The sequence below is a fragment of the Cricetulus griseus genome, chromosome 5 (genome assembly GCF_003668045.3).
Source record: "Cricetulus griseus strain 17A/GY chromosome 5, alternate assembly CriGri-PICRH-1.0, whole genome shotgun sequence".
Lineage (NCBI taxonomy): Eukaryota > Metazoa > Chordata > Mammalia > Rodentia > Cricetidae > Cricetulus > Cricetulus griseus.
This window is the reverse complement of record NC_048598.1, coordinates 155499777-155527515: the sequence shown is the minus strand read 5'-3', so window position 1 is coordinate 155527515 and position 27739 is coordinate 155499777. Positions and strand designations below refer to the sequence as shown.

At 37.8% G+C, this 27739-nt stretch overlaps 1 protein-coding gene and 1 non-coding gene across 2 annotated transcripts; both read left to right on the top strand.

Moving 5' to 3' along the window:
- Positions 1 to 14663: 14663 nt before the first annotated feature.
- LOC100762200 (short transmembrane mitochondrial protein 1-like) lies at positions 14664 to 14817 on the top strand. The gene has a single exon (XM_027419779.1). It carries the CDS (start codon positions 14674 to 14676, stop codon positions 14815 to 14817), a length of 144 nt encoding a protein of 47 aa, XP_027275580.1. The 5' UTR covers positions 14664 to 14673.
- A 9952-nt stretch (positions 14818 to 24769) lies between these two features.
- Positions 24770 to 24932, top strand: LOC113834556. The gene has a single exon (XR_003486236.1). It is a non-coding gene; the product is annotated as a U1 spliceosomal RNA (small nuclear RNA).
- Positions 24933 to 27739: the final 2807 nt, after the last annotated feature.

Below are 27739 nucleotides of genomic sequence, written 5' to 3'. Positions count from 1 at the left end.
AAGTGTGTCCCCAGCACAGAATGCTAAAATTACAGAGTTGTTCCTAGCCAGCTCATATTAGAAACACCAAATTTAGGAAATGGAAGTTTCATACAAATACAAAACAAAAAGCCTGAAGTTATGAGCTGGAGAGATAGCACAGTAGTTAAGATCCAGGTTTGATTCCCAGCACTGACAAGACCGCTCACAAACATCTGTAACTCCTGTACCAAGGAAGCTCATAATGTCTGGCTTCTGTAGGAGCTACACAGACATACACACAGACAAATCACCAATACACATAAAATAAAATTGATGAAATGTAATTTTATTTTAAAGGAAGAACCTTGAAGCTTTTCTAACCTGGCTTAGGTTAGAAAGATAAAGAATTTTAAAATGAAGGTGGCCTACAATTAGGGCAAAAAAAAGGAAAACTCTTTTGTGCTTTTTGCTTTCAAAAACAAAATACACAAAGATTTGGTTCCTGGAGTTGTCAACTAATCCTTCCTATTGGTCTCCAATGTAACAGTAAGCAGATTCGCATACTATTCAGGAGCACAATTGGACGCTGGAACAGGAAAGTCCACAGACAGAAAACTGTGGTAGAAATACACAAATGACCAATGATGGCCCTTTGTAAGTGGCCATCTTTGTAAGTCCCTACAGACATCACCTTTGAAAGGTCAGAATGTGCTGTGTCCAGTATAATACTGACACCAAGCAATGCCTGGTACACAGAGCTCCATTGAAAAGTCCTAGTTTGTAGAGAAGTAGGAAAAGCAAGACACTGTGAAACCCACCAAGTTCCCCAGAAGGCAGAAGTCTGCAGATTTGTTTGGGTAATGGACAGAATTCTGAGTGTTGAGGTTGAAGACTATATCTAGGGTTGTGCTGGAAGCAATTTTACTTTTTTCTGTCATGTTTTATTTTCAGATATTTGAAACATGGAATGGCTTTCAAATTTCAGGACCTACACAAAGACACAGAACCTAGCTTTGCCCACTGATTGCCTAATCCTAGTGACTAAGATCTTAATTATGATTCACCAACAAATGCCTATGATTGTAGATACTAAAAATAATTTGACAAAACTGCTTGTGTAATGAGTAGAAGTAATATACTTCACATATCCACCAACCACATTCAGAATCACAAAATTAGTCATTTATATCTAAAACTTACAAGTGAGTAAATGTATAAAGGGCTTATACACATGCTAAGAGAAAGTATTTTAATACTGCTTGTTTTGACTTTAATTAAGGTAATTGTGGATCTTTTTGTGGGTACACAGTGAGTTTTCATAGGCATTGAGTAATTAATTAGATGCTACCAACTTATACCTGTGTCTGAATACAATAGAGTTGGCCAGAAATAAATTGATTTGGAAACGTCAGATGTTAAAAAAGACTTCACATGTTGGTAAAGATTGAGAGTTGTAGGAGGGATCAGAATGCAAGTGTTTTACCCTTTGTGAGCACTTATTTACTAGGATTCCTGTAGTTGGCATTTTCTTTGGGCTGCCAACCATCTCCCCAAAAAAGACACAAAGACTTATTATTAATTATGAGTTCTTGGCCTTAGCTAAGTCTTATCCCACTAGCTCTTTTAACTTAATTTAACCTTCTCCTATTTATCTCTGCTTTGCCTCAGGCTTTTTATCTTTCTTTCATTCTGTACACCCTAGTTTCCTGCTTCCTTCATGTCTAGCTGACTGGCCCCTGGCATCTCCCTGGCATCTCCCTGGCATCTCTTTTTCTTTCTTTTCCAAGCCTCTTACTTACTCTCCTGCCTTCAAGTTCCTCCCTCACTATTGGTCACTCAGCTTTTTATAAGACCAATCAGGTACCTTAGGTAGGCAAGGTAAAACAACATATCTTTACATAATTAAAGAAATAACATATCTTTGCATGGTTAAACAAAGATTCCACAGCATAAACAAATACAACACATCTTTGCATAGTTAAACAAATATTCCCCAACAGACACTATTACTGCACTTGAAAATATGGGAAAGAATACATACATCAGGTGAGGTGAGGTGAGGTGAGGTATGCTTTCCTGAAAAGTGAGAAACTTGTGTTCTTTCTTCTCTTTCCTTCTGTCTTCCTTCCTTCTCCTCTTCCCTCTTCTCCCCAAATCCCATTCTTGCTTAGAATTTACTCAATGTGTTTCTCTTTGCTTTCTGTGTCCTGGACTTTAGCCTTCCTTACATAGCCTTATGCCATAAGGTTAATGGGGTTATTCCATTCATGAGAGTGTCTGCCCAACATCACTTGCACATATCCTTTACAGTATGAACTCATCAGAGATCTTCTGTGTCATCAGGAGCATTTCCTTAGGAATCTGTGTTGGAACATTTTAAAAGAGCATTGGCTTTTTCTTTGTGGTCACAAACACATACTGAAAAGCCTGAGCTCTGAAGCAAAACCCATGCATGTAGATCATGGCTCTGTCTCATCTGCCTGAAATAGCTAGAGCAAGTAATACATGCTGACTTTTGTTACTACTTTGTAATTTCATAGTAGTAATTTCATGTTTTGATATGGTAATTGTGATTTTTTTTTAAAAAAAATATATAAGAATTTTGGTGTCACTATGTAAATGTGCCAGCACCATAGCATTGCTCAGCAGTTACAAATACTCTTCCAGCTGAATATATTAAGATCTGTATTTCTAGTGCCTAGCACAGTTAGTTTATGACTAGGTTAAATATATGATATGATAATCATCTAGTAGTCAATTTGAAAAGCTCCAACAACCTATCATTGCCTGTTGGTTTAAAATAAAGTTATGGTGGTGAAGGTAGGAGATCTTAGTATCCTGGAGAGGTTTTGCTTCTTTTGTGTGAGATTTGCTGGGGTGACTGAACCCAAGGGTGACTGCCACAGGCTTCTGCTCTATCACTGAGCTACATCCTCAGCTCACTGGGGGAGATTTTGAAGAGACAACTCCTGCCTACTTGCAGTCACTCCAAGGTGGCAGCACTATACAGAGTTTCATTGCTGCTGGTTGTTTTTCTCAATTCTCTCAAGAAAGAACAAATTACCCACTAAATAAAGCAAAACGTAAGCCAGGCGTTGGTGGCACATGCCTTTAATCCCAGCACTCGGGAGGCAGAGGCAGGCGGATCTCTGTGAATTCGAGGCCAGCCTGGTGTCCAGAGCGAGTGCCAGGATAGGCTCCAAAGCTACACAGAGAAACCCTGTCTCAAAAAACCAAAAAAATAAAAAAATAAAAAAATAAAAATAAATAAAATACAATAAATCAAAATGTTATCTGGTGTTTTGCTCCTAATAGAATAGGACTTCTGTTAAAGCCTCAGTATTGAGTCCTTTCCACTATCGTTAGCATTTTGCATTATGGCAGAATTGTGTAACTGACTCAAATATTTTTTTTTACATTTTTATTAGTTCTTTGAGAATTTTGTACATGGCATTTTGGTCAGATTCACCTTCTCTCTCTACTCATCCAAGATATATTCCCCTTTCACACTGACCCAACTTTGTGTCCTTTTGTGGAGTGGGGGGCAGAGAAATATAGATGTTACATTTATGGCTGAGAATTCTATAGTCTTTTGTTCTCTGCACCTTGATCAGTTGTGAGTATCTGTATCAATCTGTATCTATGGCAAAAGGAGTTTCTTTGATGAGGGCTGACTTATGCACTAATCTATGTGTATAAAGGTAAGTCATTATGGGTTGTTTTAATGTTGTTTTTATTTAACCGAGTGATAGTAGTAGGTTCTTCCCCAGGACCTAGGACCTGTATAGCCACACATTCTTGGCCAGCAATGAGTTTCAACTTGAAGAGCTGGCCTTAAATCTAATCATAAAGTGGTTGGCTGCTCGCAAGTCTTTCATGCCACTATTGCACTAATGGGAATGCATTGCCAGGCTAGTCAATGGAATTACTCCCTAATGGAACAACAGTCAACTTTCTAGACATTGGTGGATAAAAATTTTTTAAAAAGATCCAGGAATGGGCTATTTCTGTTGGGGTTGTTGGCAAATGAGGTCCCACTGACACCAAAACTATTGCTATTTCTATTTATTACTTTCCAGAACTGGATGATAAGACCATATTGCTGCAGATACCATATACATGAGTCATACAGAACATGGAAAAATCAAGCTGATACTCACCTAGAAGTTTCATCTTTGTTGGCTAGCTTACATAGCAATGGAAGGCGTTCTGCACACTACTAGTGAAGAAATCACAAATCTTGCCCAGCTATGAACCCTAGGAACTACAATAGTGAATCACAACTGTTTAAAAGTCTCATTGTTTTTTTACTACTTTTAGTTTTACACAAATACCTCTATCATGTTTCTACATTCAGATAACTTCTGGAAAGTGTGTGTGTGTGTGTGTGTGTGTGTGTGTGTGTGTGTGTGTGTGTGTGTGTGTCCACCTTTCTGATATTTTGTCTTCCTTTTAGGTAAACTGTTTATGCCTCAATGCTATGGTCACCTGTGCCAACATGAAGATTGGTAGCTCCTCTTGAGAATACTTAGCTTGTTAAACTCAAGGCCCATTTTATAGCCTACACACTGTGAGTCAGCATCATTCCTACGTGAAGCTAATGTTCTCCTTAGGTTTCTTTTGTTCTGAGTTCTGCTCTATTATGAATTTTCTGATATAACCATTTCCTTCTACATGGTAGGTTTTATAGCTTTGCCTAGGTATTTTTCTTCATTAATGCTTTCCCTTCAACTTTTGGTTTCAAGTATTTAAATCAGAAAGCTATTCTCCTGCCAAACACGATCTTTTTACAATTCCGTTGTCTGAGAACTCTAAAGGATCATTCAAAATATAAAATTCTGGTGTTTTCTGATAGTCTCAGTATTCTTTTTTACTTACCAAAGTTGCAGCCTGGAAATGAAAACAGAGAGAATCAAAGTTACAACATGACTCTGTCTAGCCCTTCCCTCTCTAACGGACTTCAAACTGGCTAATATGATAAACATGAAGTCTTAATGGTGTCATGGGAGTCATTCCACCTAGCTGCTTTTCTAGGAGTTTTGTAAATTTCAGTTGGACTCCAGTGAAGCTCAAGAGCTATCATGCTTACATTTTAATAAGTCGTTCAGTGTCTAGCTGCAGCAACTCACGCCTGTCTCTGAAGAGAAGACATCTGTCTGTTATTCATCATGACATGCTTGCATCCCTAGTGAGCCACATTCACGGAGCTGTTTCTAGAGGCAAGCCAATGGCCTTGAGCCCTGCTTCCTTTTCTTTACCCATGTTCTTCTATCCAGAAGCTGCTTCATTCTGGCCTCCAGTAGATTCTTCTTTCAGGAGAATGTTGCTTGGGAGTTCTGCTGTTTGCACTGCATGTATGGACAGTGCTTCTCCTTCCAAATACCTGCCTACCTGGCTGCCAGATTTCCTCACATTAACCATGGAGTAATTGTTGATCATCCCAGGTAGAAACCCCGGAGCCTCTGAACCACTCAACACTATATCTAAGCAATGCATACATCTTAAAATTTCCTTCCTTCTCTTCCCCACACCCACATAATCATATTATGCAAACAGTATGCTCACCAAACATTGGATCAATTCAGTGAGGGAAACAGGGAATTTTCCCCTAAGGACTGGTCACTTAAAAAATAGATAAGATGTTAGGCTGTGTAGTTTATCACTGGCACACAGCCTGGAACCTAGAAGAGATAATGTGTGGACAAGTAACACATCATTAAAAATTGAAAACATATTCCTTGCATCAGCAGTGTGCTCAGTTCAGCTGCTAGCACTCGGTGTGTAATCTGTGTGACAGTGATCCCAAGGAAGAAGATTGGGCTGCATTTTTCAGAGCAATGGAATTACATAAGCTTTTGCTGGTATTTTCCCCCAAATTATTTATAAGGTAATGATAGCCAGAAATTCGAAGCAATGTTTGCAAAGCACACTTAAGGCTCTCAAAAGAGCCAGGCTAGCTATTTTGCCAGCACTTCATTTGCAGATGCTGGTTGTCTGAACTAGGTTTCAAGGGAAGCTTTCTGTTCACTGACGTCCTTCTCCAATGATGCAATTTTTCTCTGGACTTTTCTGGGCCAGTGATTTGGAGTTTCTAGTTGGCAAGATTTAATCTGAAATTAGCCAGAAAGACTACTGAAGAGAAAGATTGCACACTATGAGCCCCAAACCAAACATTAAAACCATAGCAAAGCCTCGGGGCTGTTTTCTCTGAGATCTATTGGGCCTTAAACTGGAGCCAGTCAAAAGAGCACAGAAAACTGTTTTGAATTGCAAACAAAAGCAAAGCAGCTTCCCCTTTGTTTTTCTCCTTTGTAGTCTATGGTGAGCTGGTAAACTGGGCAGGATATACCTTACTTATGGTTAGCCGCTGGAAAGTAGTGCTGTCATGCACAGTGTGATACCAGTGTAGGGAGTAGGGCACTTGCTTTGATTTACTTCTCATTTCAGAGTGTTAATGAATAACCTACAAAAGAAGATGAAAAAGTGAGAAAAATTCTGGACTATAAAGCTTTCAAAAAATGATTTCCACAAAACCTAAAACCGTATTTTGGAGTTGATTTCTGTGGTATTTCTGAAATCATCCACACACCTGAGGAATCTTAGAAATAGAATCCAAAGTGTAATAGTAATATACACAGTGAAATACCAGTATTGTATTTGAAGTCATGACTTCAGAAAAATTGAAACACTAAAGAAAATGCTATGGTTATCTTCACTAAAGCAAGGTTCAAGGTACAGTATGACTTTGAAAAAGCAAAACAGCAAGCAAACAAGAGAATTTGTTTGGACATTTTCTATCTAGTAAATAGTCTTCAGGTCAAAAGGAGCCCACTCAGAATTTTAAAGAAAACAATCTTCATTCTATTAGCTATAAGTAGCTAATAAACAGTAGCATGTCCCCAATGATTAACTGGAACTCTACATCAAATATGGGAAAACGTATTTAACTGTGACACCACATGGCTATAAATTATAAAAGGGCAAGAGGACTTAATAGATGAAGACTACAAGAAGAAATTCATGACAGAAATTAGTGCTCTGCACCTACACATTGACTCGGCGCTTGTTTCCATGGCAAAAGTCATCAAGGTACTGAACTCTATTTGAATCTTTGCTTCCTTAGGTGTGTTGAAAAGCTAGATTCCCATCTTCAGCTTTGGCATATTTTAGTCCAAATCTCTGGTTCTGCCATGGTATCTGTCAAGACCCAGTCAGATGAGATAATCTGCACCTGTTATTTTTGCTGGAAAATGGAGTACAAACAAATTTCCCCTGACTGGTAGAAAATCGCTGAGTCAAGAAGGAAACATTAAGGTGTTAAGCACCTTGCAACTACAGGAAGGAACTCCTGCCAAGAGGGTTTTAAATGATGATGTTAGAAGCTGAGAAGATCAGGGTGGGGAATACGATTTCGGGGGACAACTCTAGATAACTGGTGCTGATATTGCTGATGATCAGAAGAGAGATTTCTGTACTTGGAATTCAGACTGTGAGAATAGTCTTGAATCGTCTCCTACATGATGTGCTGAAATCTTGGGGTCTGTGGGGGTGGTGCAACAACAATGCTTGGGGGGGGGCGATTTGACAAACAGTAAGATGAAACTCTATGTAACTAGTAAAAGGTTTTGCTGCTGGTGTGGAAATACAGCTACCGTTAATAATGAGAGAAAGAAAATGAAAACCTTAAATAGAGACCAAGTAAAGGGAACCCATTCCTTCTTTCAGTTCTTGTCTTCTAAACTCTTGCTAGTGCCCCCTTTAAGCCTAGACCACAAGGAAGTCAACTAGCAAAAGAAATCTTCAGATTACTAATCCCCAGCCCCAGCATCACCAAGCTGAGTTTCACTGTATGGATATGATTATGAAAGAGAATAGCTTAATAACTGATACTGTCAATGAAACTCAGTGAAATATTGATTAAACTGTTTCCCTATGTCACACACTTCAGACAACTCTTAGACATAGTTATTTCTGGCATCTCTAACAGGTTGATTCAACCAGTACTCAACTTGATTGTATTTTTTTTCTGATATGATGGAATAATGCAACAGAATGGATTTGAAACTACAGGATGAGATACAAAAACATCACTGATTTGTTCCAGGAACAAAAAGTTTTTCTTGTAAATATTTCCAAAGAACTGCCTTTAGATTCTTGGCTTGGCCACTTCCAAAGCCAATTGCCTTTTCCCCTGTCTTTCCTGTGGCAGCAGGTGATATGGTGGGGTATATCAAACACAGTGATGGCAAGATTCAAGGATTTATGTTACATTTTAATTCTATAGGGAATCAGGATGAAGATATTCTTGGTTTGAAAATACAATGATAATAATAATAATAATAATAATAATAATAATAATAATAGTAATAATAATAATAATAAACCTTGCTTGGTTTATTTACCCATGAATCTCCTGAAGATAGTACTTTAGAAACTGTCTTGCTCAAAATTCTCATCTCAAAGCTCCTTTCTATGGAATTCAATCCAAAAACACAGATTAAATGTGATACATTTTAGAAATATTGAAAGGTGACACCCCCAGCAGTACTTTTATTTTTCAAGATTGTTTATTTTTTTTTAATTTTGGTTTTTACACATGAAGTTGAGAATTGTCCTTTCAAGGCCTGTAAGGAAGTGTTGGAATTTTGATAGGGATTTTGTTGAATATGTAGATTGCTTTGGTAAGATTGCCACTCTTACTATGTTAATACTACCAATCCACAAAAATAGAGAACTTTACATTTCCTGTTTTCTTCTCCAATTTCTTTCTTAAAAGACTTGAAGATTTTGTCATATAAGTCTTTCACTTGCTTGGTTAGATACCCCATCCCACCACTTTGCTGAAGGTGTTTCTCAGCTGTAGCAGTTCCCTAGTAGAATGTTTAGGGCCAGTTATATATATTATCATATCATCTGTAAATAACAATACTTTGACTTTTCTTTCCAATTTGTATCCCCTTGATCTCCTGATTTCTCTACCTAAAAGTTAAAGTACTGTGTTGAATAGAAAGAGAGAGCCGTGTTTCTGACTTTAGTGGAATTGCTGTTTTTCTCCATTTAATTTGACGTTGACTATGGGTTTTCTGTAAATGGCCTTTATTATGCTTAGGTATGTCACCTATATGCCCAACCTCCCCAAGCCTTTTATCATGCTTAATTTTGTCAAAGGCTTTTGTTGGAATCTAATGAGATAATCATGTGGTGTTTTTTTTTTCAGTTTGTTTATATAGTGGATTATATTTTTCAATTTAAGTGTATTAAACCATTCCTATATCTCTGGGATGAAGCCCACCTCATCATGTTAGGTGATCTCTTTGATGCATTCTTGGATTCTCTTTTCAAGTATTTGGTTGAGAATTTTTGCATCTATGTAATTTGCTTTCTTTGTTGGGTCTGTATATGGTTTGGGTACATGCTTAACTATGCCCTCAAGAAATAAATTTGACAGTGTGCCTTCTCTTTCTGTATTTTGGAACTATTTAAGTAATACTAGCATTAACACTGTTTTGAAAGTCTGGTAGAATTTGGCTTTAAACCATCTGGCCCTGGGTTTTGGGGGTTTTTGTTGTTGCTGTTTGTTTGTTTTGGTTGGAGACTTTAATGGCTACTTTATTTCACTAGAGGATATAGGTATGTTTAAATTGTTTATCTGATCTTGATTTATCTTTAGTAAGTAGCATCTATCCAGAAAAGAATCCATTTCTTTTAGATTGTCCAATCTGGTGGAGTACAGGTTTTTTTATGTAAAACCTTATAATTCTCTGGATTTCCTTGCTGTCTGTTGTTATGTCTCCCTTTTTGTTTCTCCTTTTATTAATTTGGACATTCTCTCTGTGTCTTTTAGTTAGTTTAGATAAGGATTTGTCTAGCTCTTTTTTTTTAAATAATCAACTCTTTGTTTCATCGATTATTTGTATTCTCTTTATTTCTATTTTATTGATTTCAGTCTTCAACTTGATAATTTCTTGCCATTTACTTCTCTTGGGTGTGCTTACTTCTTTATGTTCTAGAGTTTTCAGATGTGCTGTTAGGTTGCTAGTATGAGATCTCTCTAAGATTTTTTGTAGGCACTTAGTGTTACAGACATTTCTCTTAGCACTGCTTTCAGTGTGTATCATAAGTTTGGGTGTATTGTGTATTCATGAATGTTCCATATAGAGTTGTTCAATTTCCATGAGTTTGTAAGCTTTCTTTTGTTTCTGCTGTTGTTGATGCTCAGCTTTTGTCACTTAGCTCCAGCATTTCTCTGTTTAGTTTTTGTCTGGATGACCTTTCCATTGATGAGAGTGGAGTATTGTAGTCTCCAACTATTAGTATGTGAAGATAAATGGATGAGGTAATCTGTAAAGTGTTTCTTTTACTAACAGGGATGCCCTGTTAGCACAGATGTTAGGGACTGAAATATTATCGTGGTAGATTTTTCCTTTGATGAATATGTAGTGTCCTTCCCCATCTTTTTTGATTAATTTTGGTTTGAAGTCTATTTTGTTAAATATTAAAATGAATAAACCAGCTTGCTTCTTAGGCCCATCTGCTGCAAATACCTTTTTTACATTTTACCCTGAGGTAGTGACTATTCTCTGTGCTAATATGTTTTTCTTGGATGTAACAGAGGAATGGGTCCTGACTTGTGTCCACTTTTTCCCTTTTTTTTATTTTTTATATAATTTTTATTTAAATTAGAAACAATTTCATTTTACATATCAATCCCAGTTCCCTCTTCCTCCTATCCTCCCATGCCCCCACCAACTCCCCCTTCCCCCCCATCCACTCCCCAGGAAGGGTGAGGCCTTCCAAGAGGGATCATAAATATCTGAAACATTATTTGGGGAAGGGCCTAGGCCCTCCCCATTGTATCTAGGGTGAGAGATTATCTCTCCATGGGGAATGGTCTCCAAAGTCCATTAGTACACTAGGGATAAATACTGATTCCACTAACAGAGACCCCATAGACTTCCCAGGCCTCCTAACAGACATCTATGATCAGGGGGCCCTGGTTGAGCTTATGCTGGTTCCCAGCTGTCAGCCTGGGGTCCATGAGCTTCCACTAAGTCAGGTCAGTTATTTCTGTGGGTTTCCCCAGTATGGTCTTGACCGTTTGTTCATCACTCCTCCCTCTCTACATCTGAATTCCAGTAGTTCAGCTCAGGGACTAGCTATGGGTCTCTGCTTTTGCTTCCATCAACTACTGGATGAAGGCTCTAGGATGGCATTTAAGGTAGTCATCAATCTCATTGTATGGAAGGACATGTAAAGTAGCCTCTCCACTATTACATAGATGCTTAGTTGGGGTCATCCTTGTAGATATCTGGACATTTCTCTAGTGCCAGATTTCTCTTTAAACCTATAATGCCTCCCTCTATTAAGAAATATGTGTTCTTGATTTCCTCTATTATTCCCGCTACTTAAACTTCATTATCCCTCATGTTCTCCTCCCCCTCCTGTTCTCAGATTCTCTTTCTAATCCCTCCTTCTGCCCCACCCTGGGCTCCCAATTTTCTCAGGAGCTCTTGTACTTTTCCCTTCTCTGAAGGACCATGTATGTATCTCTTAGGGTCCCAGGGTCCTCCTTGATTCCTAGCTTCTCTGGAGGTGTGCATTGTAGACTGGTTATCCTTTCCTCTGCGTCTAATACCCATACATGATTGAGTACATATGAGATTTGCCTTTTTGTGACTGTGTTACTTCACTTAGCATGGTTTCTTCTAGTTCCATCTATTTGCCTGTGAATTTCAAGATTTCACTGTTTTTCTTTTCCACTGAGTAGTGCTTCATTGTATAAATGAACCACATTTTCTTAATCCATTCTCTTGTTGAGGGGCATCTAGGTTGCTTCCAGGTTCTGGCTATTACAAATAATGCTGCTATGAACACAGTTGAAGAAATTTTCTTGTATGAATGTGCATCCTTTATGTATGTGCCTAAGAGTGGAATGGCTAGATCTTGAGGTAGACTGGTTCCCAGTTTCCAAAGAGGCTATACAAGTTTGCATTCCCAGCAGCAATGGAGGAGTGTTCACCTTTCTCCACATCCTCTCCAGCATAAACTGTCATTGGTGGTTTTGATTTTAGCCATTCTGACAGGTGTAAAATGGTATCTCAGAGGTGCTTTGATTTGTATTTTGCTGATTGCTAAGGATTTTGAGTAATTTCTTTTGTGTTTTTCAGCCATTTTAGATTCTTCTATTAAGAATTCTCTATTAAGTTCTGTACCCCTTGAAATAGAAGCAGTCATCAAAAGCCTCCAAACCAAAAAAAAGGCCAGGACCAGATGGTTTCAGTGCAGAATTCTACCAGAAATTCAAAGTAGAGCTAATACCAATACTCTGTAAATTATTCCATTCTATAGAAGCAGAAAGGTAATTGGCAAACAATTTTTATGAGGCTTCAATTATCTTGGAACCCAAACCCTACAAATATATAACTAAGAAAGAGAACTACAGCCAGGCGGTTGTGGTACACGCCTTTAATCCCAGCACTCGGGAGGCAGAGGCAGGCTGATCTCTGTGAGTTGGAGACCAACCTGGTCTACAAGAGCTAGTACCAACATAGCCTCAAAAGCCACAGAGAAACACTGCTTTGAAAAACCCAGAAAAAAAGAAAGAACTACAGACCAATATCCCTCATGAACACTGATGCAAAAATACTCAATAAAATGCTGGCAAATTGAATCCAAAAACACATCAGTATAATCGTCCACCATGATCAAGTATGCTTCATCCCAGGGATGCAGGGATGATTCAACATATGAAAATCTATCAATGTAATCCAACATATTAACAAATTGCAACAAACAAAAAAACATGATCATCTCACTAGGTGCTGAAAAAAGCCTTCAACAAAAGGCTTCATGATAAAGGTCTTGGAGAGATCAGGAATGACAGGAACATACCTAAACATGATAAAGGCAACATACAGCAAGCCAACAGCAAACATCAAATTAAATGGAGAGAAACTCAATGCAATTCCTCTAAAATTATGAACAAGACAAGGTTGTCTACTCTCTCCATGTCTCATCAATATTGTACTTGAAGTTCTAGCTAGAGCAATAAGACAACAAATGGAGATCAAGGGGATACAACTTGGAAAACAAGAAGTCAAACTTTCACTATTTGCAGATGATATGATAGTTTACATAAGTGACCTAAAAAAAATTCTACCAGGGACCTCCTACAGCTGATAATCACCTTCAGTAAAGTGGCAGGAAACAAGATTAACAACAATAACAACAACAACAACAACAAAAAACCCAATATCCCTGCTGGATATAGACCATAATAATAGGCTAAGAAAGAAATCAGAGAAAAACCCGGCATTAGTGGTGGGCATTAGTGGTGCATGCCTTTAATTCCAGCACTCAGGAGGCAGAGGCAGGCGGATCTCTGTGAGGTCAAGGCCAGCCTGGTCTCCAAAGCAAGCATCCTAGAGCCTTCATTCAGTAGCTGATAGAAGCAGAAGCAGACACAGATAAGCACTGATATGAATTTCTGGAATCCAGTTGCAGAGAGGGAGAAGTGATGAGCATAGGGGTCAAGAACAGGGTGGTGAGACCCAGAGAAACAGCTGACCTAAACAAGGGGGAACTCATGGACCCCAGATTGATAGATGGGAAGCCAGGATAGGACTGACCCAGCCCCCCTGAACATGGATGTTGGGTTGGAGGTCTGGGCAATCTATGAGGCCTCCGGTAGTTGATCAGTATTTATCCCTAGTACACGAATGGACTTTGGGAGCTCTTCCACATAGATGAATACTCTTTCAGCCTAGACACAAACGGGAAGGTCTAGGCCCTGCTCGGAATGATAGGACAGACTTTGAAGATCCCCCAAGGAAGGCCTCAGTTGAAAGGGAATGGGATAGGGAGTTGGTGGGGGTTAGGGAAGGAGGGGAGGGAGAGGAGACTGGGATTGACATGTAAAACAAGCTTGTTTCTAATTTAAATAAAAAAGAAAGAAAGAGAAAACAATAAAATCACAATTCTTCACAGACCTTGAAAGAACAATACTCAACTTTATATGGAAAAATAAAAAACCCAGGATAGTCAAAACAACCCTGTGCAATAAAGGAACTTCAGGAAGCATCACCATCCCTGACTTCAAGCTCTATTATAGAGCCATAGTCCTGAAAACAGCTTAGTATTGGCGCAAAAACGACAGGTATTCCAACAGAATTGAATAGAAAACCCTGATATTAATCCACACACCTATGAACACCTGATTTTTGACAAAGCTAAACTTACACAATGGAAAAAAAAGAAAGCATTTTCAACAAATGGTACTGGTATAACCGGAAGCTGACATTTGGAAGATTGCAGATTGATCCATATCTATCGTCTTGCACAAAAATTAAGTCCAAATGGATCAAAGACCTCAACATAAATCCAGCCACACTGAACCTCTTAGAAGAGAAAGTGGGAGGTACCCTTGAACAACCCGGCACAGGATACTGCTTCCTGAATATAACACCAGTAGCACAGACACTGAGATCGACAATTAATAAATGGGACCTCCTGAAACTGAGAATCTTCTGTAAGGCAAAGGACACAGTCAACAAGACAAAATGGCAGCACACAGAATGGGAAAAGATATTCACCAAGCCCACATAAGACAGAGGGCTGATTTCCAAAATATACAAAGAAGTCAAAAAGCTAGTTACGGGGAGCAGAGCTGGAGCTGAGGGCGTTCACACCCTCGTTGACCTCCCCACCGACATCATGCTCCAGTTCGTGCTTGGATTTACTTTGGGCAACATGATGGGAACGTATCTGGCTCAGAACTATGACATGCCAAACCTGACTAAAAAGCTTGATGAGATGAAAAAGGACCTGGAAGCCAAGAAGAAATCTCCTAGTTCCTGATGCCTACCCAGGGCTGCTCTCTGGACTCACCAGTTCCCTCCAGAGGGGCCTGCCTCCTTCATAGCCGCAATCCAAAGCTGTGTTTCTCTTCAGCCTCACACCCTGCCTGCTGCCTCAAAGCCAACATAGGGCCAGAAGTCAAAGGTTTACCTTACGTTCTAGCAGCTGCCCTTCCTCCTGTAACTTCCGTCCAGCTACTTATGAGTCCTGAGACTGGAACTATGGTGCTAGGTTAACAAATACAACCTTTATTAGAATTCACTCACCTGTCTCCTGGGAGTTCTACCACCTGTTGTTAAGAGAAAACAAGACATGGATTTGGATAGCTGATCTCACTGTCTAGCAGTTATAAGAGCTAATTGTTAGACATTTGTTAACTCAATTTTTGTTGCCAGATTAATTAAAGTCAGTACTTTCAAGCCGGTTTCCAGTGAATTATCCATTTATTTTGTTATTGAGCTCCATGATTGATAATTTAACCAATAAATCATTTGCTGGATTAAAAAAAATAAAAAAGCTAGTCACTAAAATACCAAATATTTAAATTGTGTCCATATTGCTAATGTGTCTTTTTACTGTGGAATTGAGGCCATTTGTATTGAGAGATATCCATGAACAATGATTGGTAATTCCTGTTATTTTGCTATTTTGTTGCTGTTGTTGTTTTTGTTGTTGTTGTTGGTGGTGGTGGTGGTGGTATGGTGTGTGTGTGTTGGGGGGAGGTGCTTCCATTCTTTTAGTTTTGCTAATGTGAAATTATTTATTTCCTTTGCTTTCATGTGTGTAGTTAACCTCCTTGGTTTGAATCTTTTTCTTCTAGCACCTTCTGTAGGGCTGGATTTGTGATAGATATTGTTTAAATATGACTTTCATATGGAATATATCTACATCTGTGCTCTCTCAGTGTCTGCAACACATCTGTCCAGGCCCTTTTGGCATCTAGAGTCCATTAAAAAGTCATGTGATTCTAACAAGTCTGCCTTTATATGTTACTTGGTCTTTTTCCTTTTCAGCTTTTAATATTTTTTCTTCTGTATGTTAGTGTTTTGATTATTATGTGGTGAGGGGACTTTTGTTTCTGGTCCAAGCTACTTGGTATTCCATATGTTTTTGCTTTGTTTTTTTTTTGTTTTGTTTTGTTTTGTTTTTGTTTTTGTTTTTTCTGTATGCCTCTTATATCGTTATAGGCATCTCCTTCTTTAGATTAGGAAAATTTTTCTATGATTTTTTTCAAAATAGTTTCTTGGCCTTTGAGCAAGTGTTCTTCTACATTCTCTATATCTATTATTCATATGTTTGTCCCAGATTTACTGGATATTTTGTGTCGGGGATGGGGATTTTTTTTTATTACTTAAAATTTTCTTTAATTAATGTATCCATTTCTTCCATAGTATCTTCAACACTTGAGATTTTTCTTCCATCTCTTGTATATTTTTGTGAATCTTGACACTATAGTACCTGTTTAAATTAAGATTTTTTTTTATTTCCAGAAGTCCTTCAGTTTGTGTGTATGTTTTATTGCTTCAATTTTCATTTTCACATCTTGAAAGGTTTTATGTGCTTTCTTTGATTGTTTGTTTCTTGATTTTTTTTGTTGAAGTGATTTATTCATTTCCTGCAAATATATGTCTGTGTTTTCTTGAATTTGTTTAAGAGATTTGTCATTTTTCTCTTTACGGATCTCCATCATCTTCACATAGTTGCTTTTAAGGTCTTCTTGTGCTTCAGCTATATTATAATATTCAGAACCTGTTGTGGTAAGAGAGCTGGACTCTATTGGAGACATATTGACCTGGCAATTATTGATTTATTATGACATTGGTGTCTAGGCAAGTAGGATTGGAGTGATTATAGGTCTAGTTGATGATTTCTAGGTTTTTCTTGGTTGGTTTGCAGTTTTGTTCCTTGGTTTCTGTTTCCTCTCTGGATTTTCAAAGAGTGTGTTGGCTGAAGGTTCCCTGTTTTTACTCCACTGGTATGTTCAATGGAGAATGCTTGCTGATGTTTGAGGAGAATCTTTTGTCAGGTGTGGCCTGTGGTTGAGCAGGGACTATCCACTGCAGTTGGGACTGGGTCACAATGAAAAGGCTGGAAGGGAATGGCTGAGAGTGATGGCCTATGGGATCCACAGGAGGCATGAAGAACCGGGAGGGGACACTGCATCTGGTGTTCTGTTGCTACACTAAGAACTGGCTCTGCTAAAATAGAGAGTGGGTAAGGTTTACTGGCAGCCTATCTGGCCTTCAGGCGTGTGTGGCCTGTGGTTGATCAAGGACTGTCTGCTTGAGTTGGTAGTGGAAACACAGCAATCAGGCAGGAAGGGTAGGGCATGGGAAGGTAGATGTTCTGTGGAATCCACAGAATTCATGGGCAGGGGGGAGGTGTTTTGTGAGACCCCTAAAGGTGGGAGTGGGTATGTCTCTGACTCTTTTGCCTTCTCTTGAGACTTTTCCTCCTATTAGGTTGCATTGTCCAGCCTAGATATATAGACTTTTACCTTGTCATATTGCATATTGTTTTGTCCTTTTGGCTGTCATATCTAGGAGGCCTGTTCTTTTCTGAAGAGGAAACAAAGGGGAAGTAAATTTGGAGGAATGCAGAGTTGTGGAGTTGGAGAGAAACTAGGGTATCTGAAGGTCAGGGAAACTAGTTGGAATATATTGTATGAGAAAAGAATCTATTTTAAATAAAAATATTCAAGGGACTATATTAAACAGTTGGACCTTAGGACTGCTCAGAGAAGAAGCCTCTGACACAGACATGAGTGAGAGGGTCAAGTTTTTCCATTACAACATTTAGGAAATTATAGAGAGATACACTATGAGAAGAGAAGACAAGAGTAAAGCTCAATGAGAAGATACTAGATCAGAGAGAAGGGCTAACAAAGTAGAATGGCCAAAGAAATGAGTACTGGATGAAAAGACAGTAGAATAAGGAAATGAAAGGGGACATTTCCAGAAATAAGGTGTGGTAAATATTACAAGTGCAGGTGGGTGATAGGAGACAACAACTCAATAGGAGACAACATAGGAAACAGAGATCAAAGAAGTCACCATGCACTAGGAAACATGCAGGATATCCCTGCATTTTCCTGGAAAGCTTGATTGTACTAATGAAGCCTGGATGAATGGAGGCTATATTGATAAGAAGATTGAAAATATATTAAAGAAAATATAGTCTGAAGGAAGAGCTCTTGGAGGAGTCTGAGCAAGATGAAAAATGGCAACATGAGATTGTCTTAAGAGAAAAGTAAGTCAAAGGTGAAAAGGTAGGATATAAACAAAAGTGCCAAACTTAGGGGACTTGTAAAAGGTCAGCCTTGGTATCCAAAGCTCAACCATGTACTGAAACAAAGCTAGAGAAAGACTAGACACAACAAAGGGAGAGATGGCTGCTTATAGAGAGGTATGGAATAACAGCTGGGAGGAGGATGAAGAAGTAAATGGAGAGACATTATTTCAAAGAATAAGAAAGTGATTTTATTTTCAAAACCCAGTAGGATAATCGATTGGACCTGAGACTTATATGGATTCAATCATAGAAAATAATATATTAGTTGTTGCTTCCAGAGAAAGATTTCAGGGAGGAGATGATTAGATGCTCACAGAAAAGTGGTCAACCAGAGACCTAGAAACTCAGAGGGAAAATATTTAAGGAAAATGTTGCGTTGTTATTTAAGGTGGATGGGAAGTCATTGAATTCAAAAACAGGAAAGCAGTCAAAAGGAAAAAGTGAACAGAATAGGGAAGTCAGGTAGACAAGCTAGAACATATGTAAACAAATTGTCACTCACAAGAAAAAAATGTAAATCCTCTCTACCTCTCACTACTCCTAACCTCAGAATACAGATGGCTTGCAGATAAAGCTGGTACAGACTGCTGTAAAATCTTGTACATGCCTGGCTTGAGACTCACAGAAACTGGAGATAATCCAGCTACTTCATAACAATTAGATCCACCAGCTGCACCAACTATAACCCTTGAACAATCTGGAACACAGAGGCCAGCAAACTTACTTTAAAAATAAAATTCAATATAGTAAAACACTGTAGACTTTGCAGGACATGAGATCTCTTTTAAAATCACTCAAATCTCTCAATGTATGAGGAAAATGGATAAACAAATGTGGTTGTGTTCTAGTGCAGCTATTTACAAGAGCAGGCAGTGAGCTGGATCGCAGCTTGGCAATTATACTTTCAAATATAATGACTTCTATTTCGCATTCATAGACCAAATCCTGCATAAAATTTTCCCGTGGCTCACTGTAAACTTGAATTATACAAACAAGAGAATCCTAGAAAATACAGCTTCACATTAGATATATGTTGGTGCAGTAAAACAATGGCTCATGTGTACACATTGTCTGTAATCATCATGCCTCACTCTTGCATGCAGCAACAACATCAGCAACTCACAAAACACCATACAAATGCACTGGTAGTATGTACATAGTGTCGATGCAGGTCTTTGGCTAAGAGAACATGAGTAAACCATAATGTGAGGTCATGAATTCAGGCAGAGCTGAAGAACTCACAAGGATTATGATGAGGGGTGCACTCTATCAAAGGACTCAATACCTCTCACAGCACAGTTAACCTGGAAAAAATAATTCAAGCAGTAAGTTTGAACTAATTTTCATAAGTCAAAGACATTTTGTGGGATGTCTTGCCATATTTTGTCCAACATAACATACATAAATATATATGTGCGTGTGTGTGTGTGTGTGTGTGTGTGTGTGTGTGCGCATGTCAGTGCTTTTCAAAATAACTTTTAGTGGTAAAAATCATTTCTTTAGATGAAATCTTAATCAGAGGTGATGTGTAAGTAAAACTTCAAAAACTTACTTGGAAAGGACAAAAAAGAAAAGAGCTATAACTTAAATAGCTTTATTTGATATGGTGATTGAGCATATGACAAAGATAGGTGACCACCAATGACCACTTCATTTGTCTTTCTTTTTCTTAATATAACTTAAACATCAATACACTAAGCTGCATCTACAGATTTCATAAGCATTCCTCCAGTCTACTTTGTACACTGATTTTTAACCTTGAAGGCAGGTAAGTGAAACAGGCATAAAGAAACAAATAAACAAATAAATAAACCTTGAAGTATGGATTCAGGGGCAAAGGTAACTTGAAGATTAAAGAAGAAAGTCATCTTGGTTTTTCCTACTGCTGCCATTATCTATTGTTCTGAAATCTCAGGCCACCTTGGTATTCTGGAGACAAAGAAAAGATCATTCCTATATCCCTATTTCCATTTAAAAAAAAAAATCTTGTAAAGGGGTGTTATTTTAATGAACCTTTACAAACCCTTACCCTAGGCCATCCTTGTGTGCAGTGAGTATATTAACACCATTGTGGAGGAAAACTCATCCTTTTCTTTTTCTTTATTTTTTTTTCAGATATAGTTACAGCATACATGCAAATCTTCTCCTGAAACAGCACCAAGGACCTGAGAATACTATCCTCACATCCTTTAAACACCTAGCAGATGTGCAAAACAATTTGTTTAATTAACAGGACAGAGCTATTTCAAATGTCAGTGGGTAGCATTCCCGTGATCAAGGCTAAAACAAGGAATTGTTTTCTCCTACTGCTAATGGCTAAACCTGGCACTGAGCCTTTGGCTGTTGCTCCCCGACATGGGTATCCTTTTAGAAAATGTGCCTGTCACAGCTTGCCTCAAAGTGATATAGTGTCAAGATGCAGAGAAAAGAAATGAGTTTGGGAAACACAACTGGACTCTATTAGCATTAGACCCATTAGTGTGCAGGGAGGAGTCAACAAGAAGGGCAAGCAGGCTCTGCCCAGACAAAAAGCCCATTTGTTCAGGATGGTAACATACTGGCTTTCCTGGTCTGAAAATGAAATACTCTAACACTCAATATTTAAGTATATAACATACTTCTCTTTTCTTTGTAGTTGTTGTTTTTTTTTTTTCTTCTTCTTCTTCTTTTAGGCCTTTGTTCTGAAGAACAGTAATCCATAGAAATCAACAAAGTAACAACCCCAGGGGAACTATATTGTAAGCAAACGTAGTTGCCTATCACCTGAGGGGATACTACAAATGACCATTGAGATCCACCTATACACAGCTTCAGAGGATATTCTCCCTCCCCCGGGGTGCGGGGGTGGGGGGAGGACTCCCCGGCAGATAAAACAATAACTGCCCTTTGTCTTACAATCCCTTTCTCTTACAATCACTGTTGCTGTTGCATAGACTTTCATTACTAGTCCTGACAAGCTTAGATTCATCTACAAGTATTTATGAAAAAAATTAAAAATAACTGACAGCCTGGAGAACATTTTTACCAAACCAAGAGTTACAGTAAAACAGAGACTATGAAAGTTCCTCTTCAAGAAAAGCCAATTTTCTCAAGGAAGCTAGGCAATATTTCCTAAATAAATTATTGATATGATGAATGTGAAATTAAAATTGAATTCAATCTAACAGTTACTAATCAGGTAAAACTAATATCTCCTCATAACATTGGAATAATACATACTTCTTCGGGGTATCAAATGTTGGCAAGAAATGGATAAATAGCCTCAGAAAGAAATATTAACTTTAAGAAAATATTTTCCAAGTGCTTTAAAAGTTAGAAAATTGGTACTTGTCAGATCAGAATGAACAGGAAAACCTGAAATATGCACACCACCCAAACTATTATAATGTGACTTTGGCATTGTTCCAATGACAGACAGTAAAAATACATTAGGCATTTATTGAAGTACGCTATGTATCCAGCATTAAACTCGATGCTAGAAATAGAAATACAAATTACATTTATTTATTGCCTGGAAGTGAACTCAAAATTTAATGGAGGAAATAGAAAGCATTAAATACTAGATGCAATGCTGATTCCCATTTGGTTATGTTTGCTTGGTAAAGGAGTTCATAAAACTCCACTTTCTTTATGGAGCCCATATATATTGAAAACATCTTGTGATAAGTGATACACCCAGTAAGAACAAACGACTCTGGAAACATGAAGGAAGATTTGCTTAAGATTGGCAAAGGTGGAAATAGTATAACTGTGTCTGGCCAAGTGAAAAACACTTGCTCATCCTCAAAGGAAGGAAGGAAACAGAAAATTGGAATAGCACCATCCATGAAAATGTGGAAAAGCATGCTATGTCTGAAGAAAGCACACTGTGATCATCACTTACAGATTTAGCTAGTACTGAGTTAAACAAATTTGCAATAGGAATATAAAATTTCTTAGGAAATCCCTTCTTTAATAATTTCCCAGATAAACAAGGGTCTTTTAAACTCTGTGCTTCTAGGATTGACAAATGCAGCTCTTTATTTTCTAAGCTACAATGTTTTATTTTTATTGTATAATAAAGCAACTGTGAAGTTTAAATTCAAAGATATACACTCAAACTAACATAGTTATAGTTCTGAGGGACAGAGTATAACACAGAGTATACATTTAAAATAGTAATACTAGTTGTGGCTTTCTATAATGGTCTCCTGCTGCAAAAGAAGCTTATTTGATGAGTAGTGAGAGCTACACTTGTCTGTGGATATAAGGATACATATGCAAAATGCAGTTAGGAATTAATACTCATTTAGGAAAGTGGTGATAGAAAGTTCTCCTCTAAGATCCATGACCTCACTAGCCACGTATATTATTAGTTCCATTTACATTACTAGGGATGATTTCTCTCCTGCTGAGTTACCCTTCAGTCCAATTAGACAGCTGTATTTTACTACTGTGTTATAAATATCATTATTGCTCCTTTAGGGATATCTTGCCAGGCTGTTCATGGTTGTGTTTCATAAGCATGATAGGTAGGAAGGTTGTTGATTGCTTCTCTCTCTTAACAACTTGTTTCTAGTACTACTACTACTAAGAAAGACAGACCTCTGGGAGAAGGTTTTCAGGTTATTTCCAGCTCAATTTCTCCTAGCACTATATCCAACTTTTGTGGTGTCTTTAGCAATAGTAATTTACCTTGGATTTTAGGAGGCAACTAAGGGTAGTCGCAATAGCTTATACTGCTGCCATAGTTTCTTGCTAACAAGTCAAAAGAAGGTTCTCATGCCTGGAATGGGGACTTTGTTTTAGATTGTCTGTGGCTCTTGAAGAGAATTAAATATATATATTATATATTATATATATACTATATATATATTATATGTACATACATATACTTATATATTGTATTATACATTAATCATTTATGCAATTATATAATTTATAAAGCATAATTTTGTATAAATATATTACAGGAAACTATGATTAGTCAAAATACAGGTAACAACTTACTGAGGGGTACCCAACCACAGTTGTTACATCTTCAACACAATTCCTCCATCGAAGGTTCAAGGAACATTGTGGATAAGAGGCCAGAAAGACTGTAATCTTCAGAGGGCCAGAATGTCTCCTGTGAGATTGTTTCTTTTTGTGACAACAGGGAAGACACACCCATGATATCTCAACAATATGGCTACCTAAAGAAGGCAGGAATACAGCCAACACCATCTGATATTCCAACATAGATGGAGGAAATCTCAAGCCCTCCTCCACTCCTAGATGATGAGCTACAAGCAACAAAGAATTTCAGTGAGGGGAGTTTAGTGCTTCCTAGGGATGAACTCCCTGACTGGTTATCCAATATCAAGTGCTAAAACATACATGAAGGCAACACTGAAAGAACTGCTCAGTTTGCATGTAAATGTTTGTTTATATGTATATGTAATGTCAATGGTTAAAGGAGAGGAGATCATGAATTTGTGAGGAATAAGGCAAACATGGGAGCAAAAAGATGAAGGAAATGATGTAATTTCATTTTAATTAAAATTTTAAAGTTTAAATTAAAATGGAAAGAATTCAAATTTTTCATTGTATTTTCTTAAAAAGTGTAAAGACTTCCAACAGTTTGGTTGGAAATATCCTAGACTATGTCAATTGGCAAAGATAAATCACAGTGGCAATTGGAAGACTCAAATTTATCATAAAGAGAAGCAGATGCTCTACACCCGACAACTGAGAACAGACTGCCCCTCAACAAGGGGAAAACTGAGAAGGATAACATTAAGTAATCTGCATCCACTCTTTGGCAGCTTCCAGGTTCCCTTGGTTGGTAGCTTCTGCTTAGAAGCTGCTACTTGAGGCAGGTGAACAACGGGAAGAGGCAGACCTCTGCTCTTTTTATGTTCTGAGCCTTTCTTTGGCAGCACTTTTCAGGATTTCTATTGACTAGGGACAAGGTCTCTTCCTCAGTCCTAGTTCTTGTGTGTTGTATGATCCATGGTTTCAAAATCTTTGAGCATCTCAGAAATTGGCTTCACAGTGTTTTGGGCAGTGATTCTCACTAGGTACCAGACCCTTTCTATTATTCCAAGAAATGAGCATAATGAAGCCTTTGCCTTTTCCTAATATTAATTTTTCTTTTTACTCCAACTATAGGCATACTGGCTGTACTCTACATTAATTGCCTGATGACATCACTGGCTCTTTTTGTTCTTTTGGTTTTAAGTGCATAGTGTAAAGTGATTTCTGGCATAAAAGAAACCATCTTTTTTTTAAACACTAGACTTAATTATCTATCACTTGTGAGCTACAGTAATTTCTGAAAAAAAAAAGATTTGCTAAAATTGTCTTCTATGTGGAGATGCTGATCCATGGAAGCTTAAAATGCAGGCACCTGATAAACCCATCAGGAACTGGCATAGTGGTGCTCTACAGCAAGCATGGGAATCATGATATTTTAGGTTATTCATGGGAATACTGGAACTGTGTGTGGAAAGTATCCATGTAAGAGAATATATAGCTACTGTACTTAACTGTTGTTGAAGTAATGATGATATTAATTACCTGGAGATGAGCCATTATTTCTTGTTATTACTCAAAAGTTTAATAAAATCAAGTGTGTATATATGTCCCAGGCTTTAAATTTCTAACACAAGAAGGGATCTTCAAAAATATAGATTAACACATTCTTTCTGAGTCAGAGAGATGCCATGATCAAGAAGGGTTTTTCCACGGTGAATCTCCTCCATTGCATTCTAGCTTTGCTTACCCCTGTGATTTTTCTCAGATGCAGGAAATACAACTGCATAACTTGTGGTAGTGGGAGACAATGCTCACAATTTCTCATATGTGTTTGTGTGTGTATAATAAAATATTTTATTGTATTATGTATTATATAGTATTTCATATATAATTATATCCTATATAACAATATATTACATATATACTACAATTTATATGTAATATAATTATATGAAACATAGTTACGTATAATATAATTAATAGCTTATATCACATATATATTATGCATATATGACATAAAAGTCTGCTCGTTGTCTTCAATACATAGTCTGTATCCCTAAAACACAGCTTTAAAATAATTTAGTGTTTTACATGGTGTATATAAGTTGAGAACATACTCTCTGTAACCATGCTACTTGAACATAAAGATATTGGCAGGAAAAAAATGTTGTCCTTGAAACTTGAAATAGAAAAGTTTTGGTGGCTGAAGAAGAATCTGAGCTCTTACATTGCCTGGCAATCTTATTGGAGCTTTTCCCAAGGTGTTTGTCTTATAAAAGGGCAGAGAATCAGTTTGTGGTTTTCAATGAATACAATGACCCAAGAAGTGATTTATTAAAACATTTGTAGATTTCACTAATGTGCATCAGTTAACATCTGGAAACTATGCATAAGGGTTGTTTAAAAAGATACTAGGCCACTGGGCAATGGTGGCATATGCCTTTAATCCCAGCACTTGAGAGGCAGAGGCAGGCAGATCTCTGTGAGTTTGAGGCCAGCCTGGTCTACAAAGTGAGTTCCAGGTTGGCCAGGGCTTTACACAGAGAAACCCTGTCTAGAAAAACAACAAATAAATAAATAAATAAATAAATAAATAAATAAATAAATAAATAAAGAGAAAGATAAATAAATAAAACTAGGTCAGTGAGAACAGAATACAACATTGTTCTCAAGACAGGTGTTTTACTCTTGTAAAGTGGAATTATAGTGTTTGTGCTACTATAATAACCTTGAAATGGCATTTGTTGGATGATGAAATTCTCTAACTCAATGAAGAGAAAAAAATCCAAAATTCTCAATACATAAAATTTTGGATGGACTTATTATGTGTGAACTACCCTATTTGACACTTTTTCAAGAAGGCCCAGATGACCCTTCATTTCTTCAGGCAATGAACTGCACACTGGGCAGAGAAGAACCCATGCCACTGGAAAGGTCTTAGAGACTAATGCAGGCTAGGGAGCTAGCAGGGGTCTACGCCACTGAACTTCACAGCCTTGATTCAATGAAAACTATGGGACATAAAGTACATCCAAATTCCAAAGCACTTCTATTTTGCATCACAGTACTGGGAATTGAACTGGGAATTTGATAGTAAGCCCTAGCATATACTAATAAAGCACTCTGATATGTGTATTGTCTGGAAATATATGTCAATACAGTTGAAATTGCAAACTGTTTCAGGCCAGTATGAGCAGTCAACAAAAACAGGCAGAAAGAAAGAACAGCCATCAGAAATGGCCCTCTAGTTTGGCAGGGATACTTGATAGCACAGGTGTGAAATCTCTTCATCTCCTCATTAATCAAAGATCATGTACTAAGGAAGTTATAGGAATAAAATAGCTGCCATGGTTCACAAACCGAAAATGAAAACAAAGAAGCATGCAGAGCTCTGGTATGCATTTGCCTGATGATGTCTTCTGCTGTCCATTGCTACTTCCTTAGTCTGTGGATAAAGAATTGAAAGGACTAGTAAAGGCCTACCATGGACTCTCAGACCCATGGGCTGAGACATCGCACAAGTAAACCAAAAACTCAAGATTCCCATCAACAATAAAGCTTCCACAATGCAGTTGGGAGGATTCTGACAATTTCTAATGTCTTCAACCCCCAAATGGCAGGGGAACATTTGAAATGGGCTTCAGAATATGACACACTTAATTGTGTAGTCATTCCAACCATAGCTGTTGTCCTCAAAAGTTCGTAGATACAGTTCAGGAGTGAAAAACCTGCAAACTTTGCCTTCTACTGGTCAAAAGAGCCACCAGGCCAAAGTTTTCTTCTGTCCAAGAATGACAGGCATTACCCACATCATCACGCTACACTTTGAACATGCCAACAAGGCTAGTTATTTTATATTACCTATGTACTTTCAAGGACTTAAATTACCCTGCTCTTCAACAGACATAATATTAGTCCAATTACATACTTGTTGTATGCTACCAAGATACGAGTGTCATTATTGTACCTTTCAATGATACTTTGCCATGCTGGTCATTGATATGCTTGTTTCTCTCACATGGCAGCTTGCATAGCAACTTCTGGATAGTGAAAACTAGACCTCAGGAAGGTAGTTTCAGTTCGGAACCAGCCAAAATCTTGAGTCCTGTGTCAGAGCTGTGTGGTATCTTAAACAACAGAGACTTACATTCTATCTCTGAAAGGCAATAAAGGGTAGCAACAGTAGCCTGTATTGTTTGAAGAACCTCTGGGACTATGCTGACCAAAACTCTACTACAATTGTTTTCTCTTCTATGGCTGTGGGGGAGTATTGTCAGCCCAAGTGGTATAAGCTCACTTACATACATATGAGTGTATACATACAAGTACATGTATTATGTGTAATTTTATGTAAATAGAAGAATGAGAAGGGGAGAAGAGGAGGGGTGAAGAGGAAATGAGGGAGCATAAATGTTGAGTCGGGAGAAGAATAGAAGAAAACAAGAAAGGAGATACCATAAAAAGGGAGACATTTTAGGTTTAAAGAGAAATCAGGCACTAGGGAAATGTCTGGAGGTGAACAAAGATGACACCAACTAGCAATTTAAGCAACAGAGGAGAGGCTACCTTAAATGCCCTCCCCTGATAATGAGATTGATGACTAACTTATTTGCCATCCTATAGCCTTCATCCA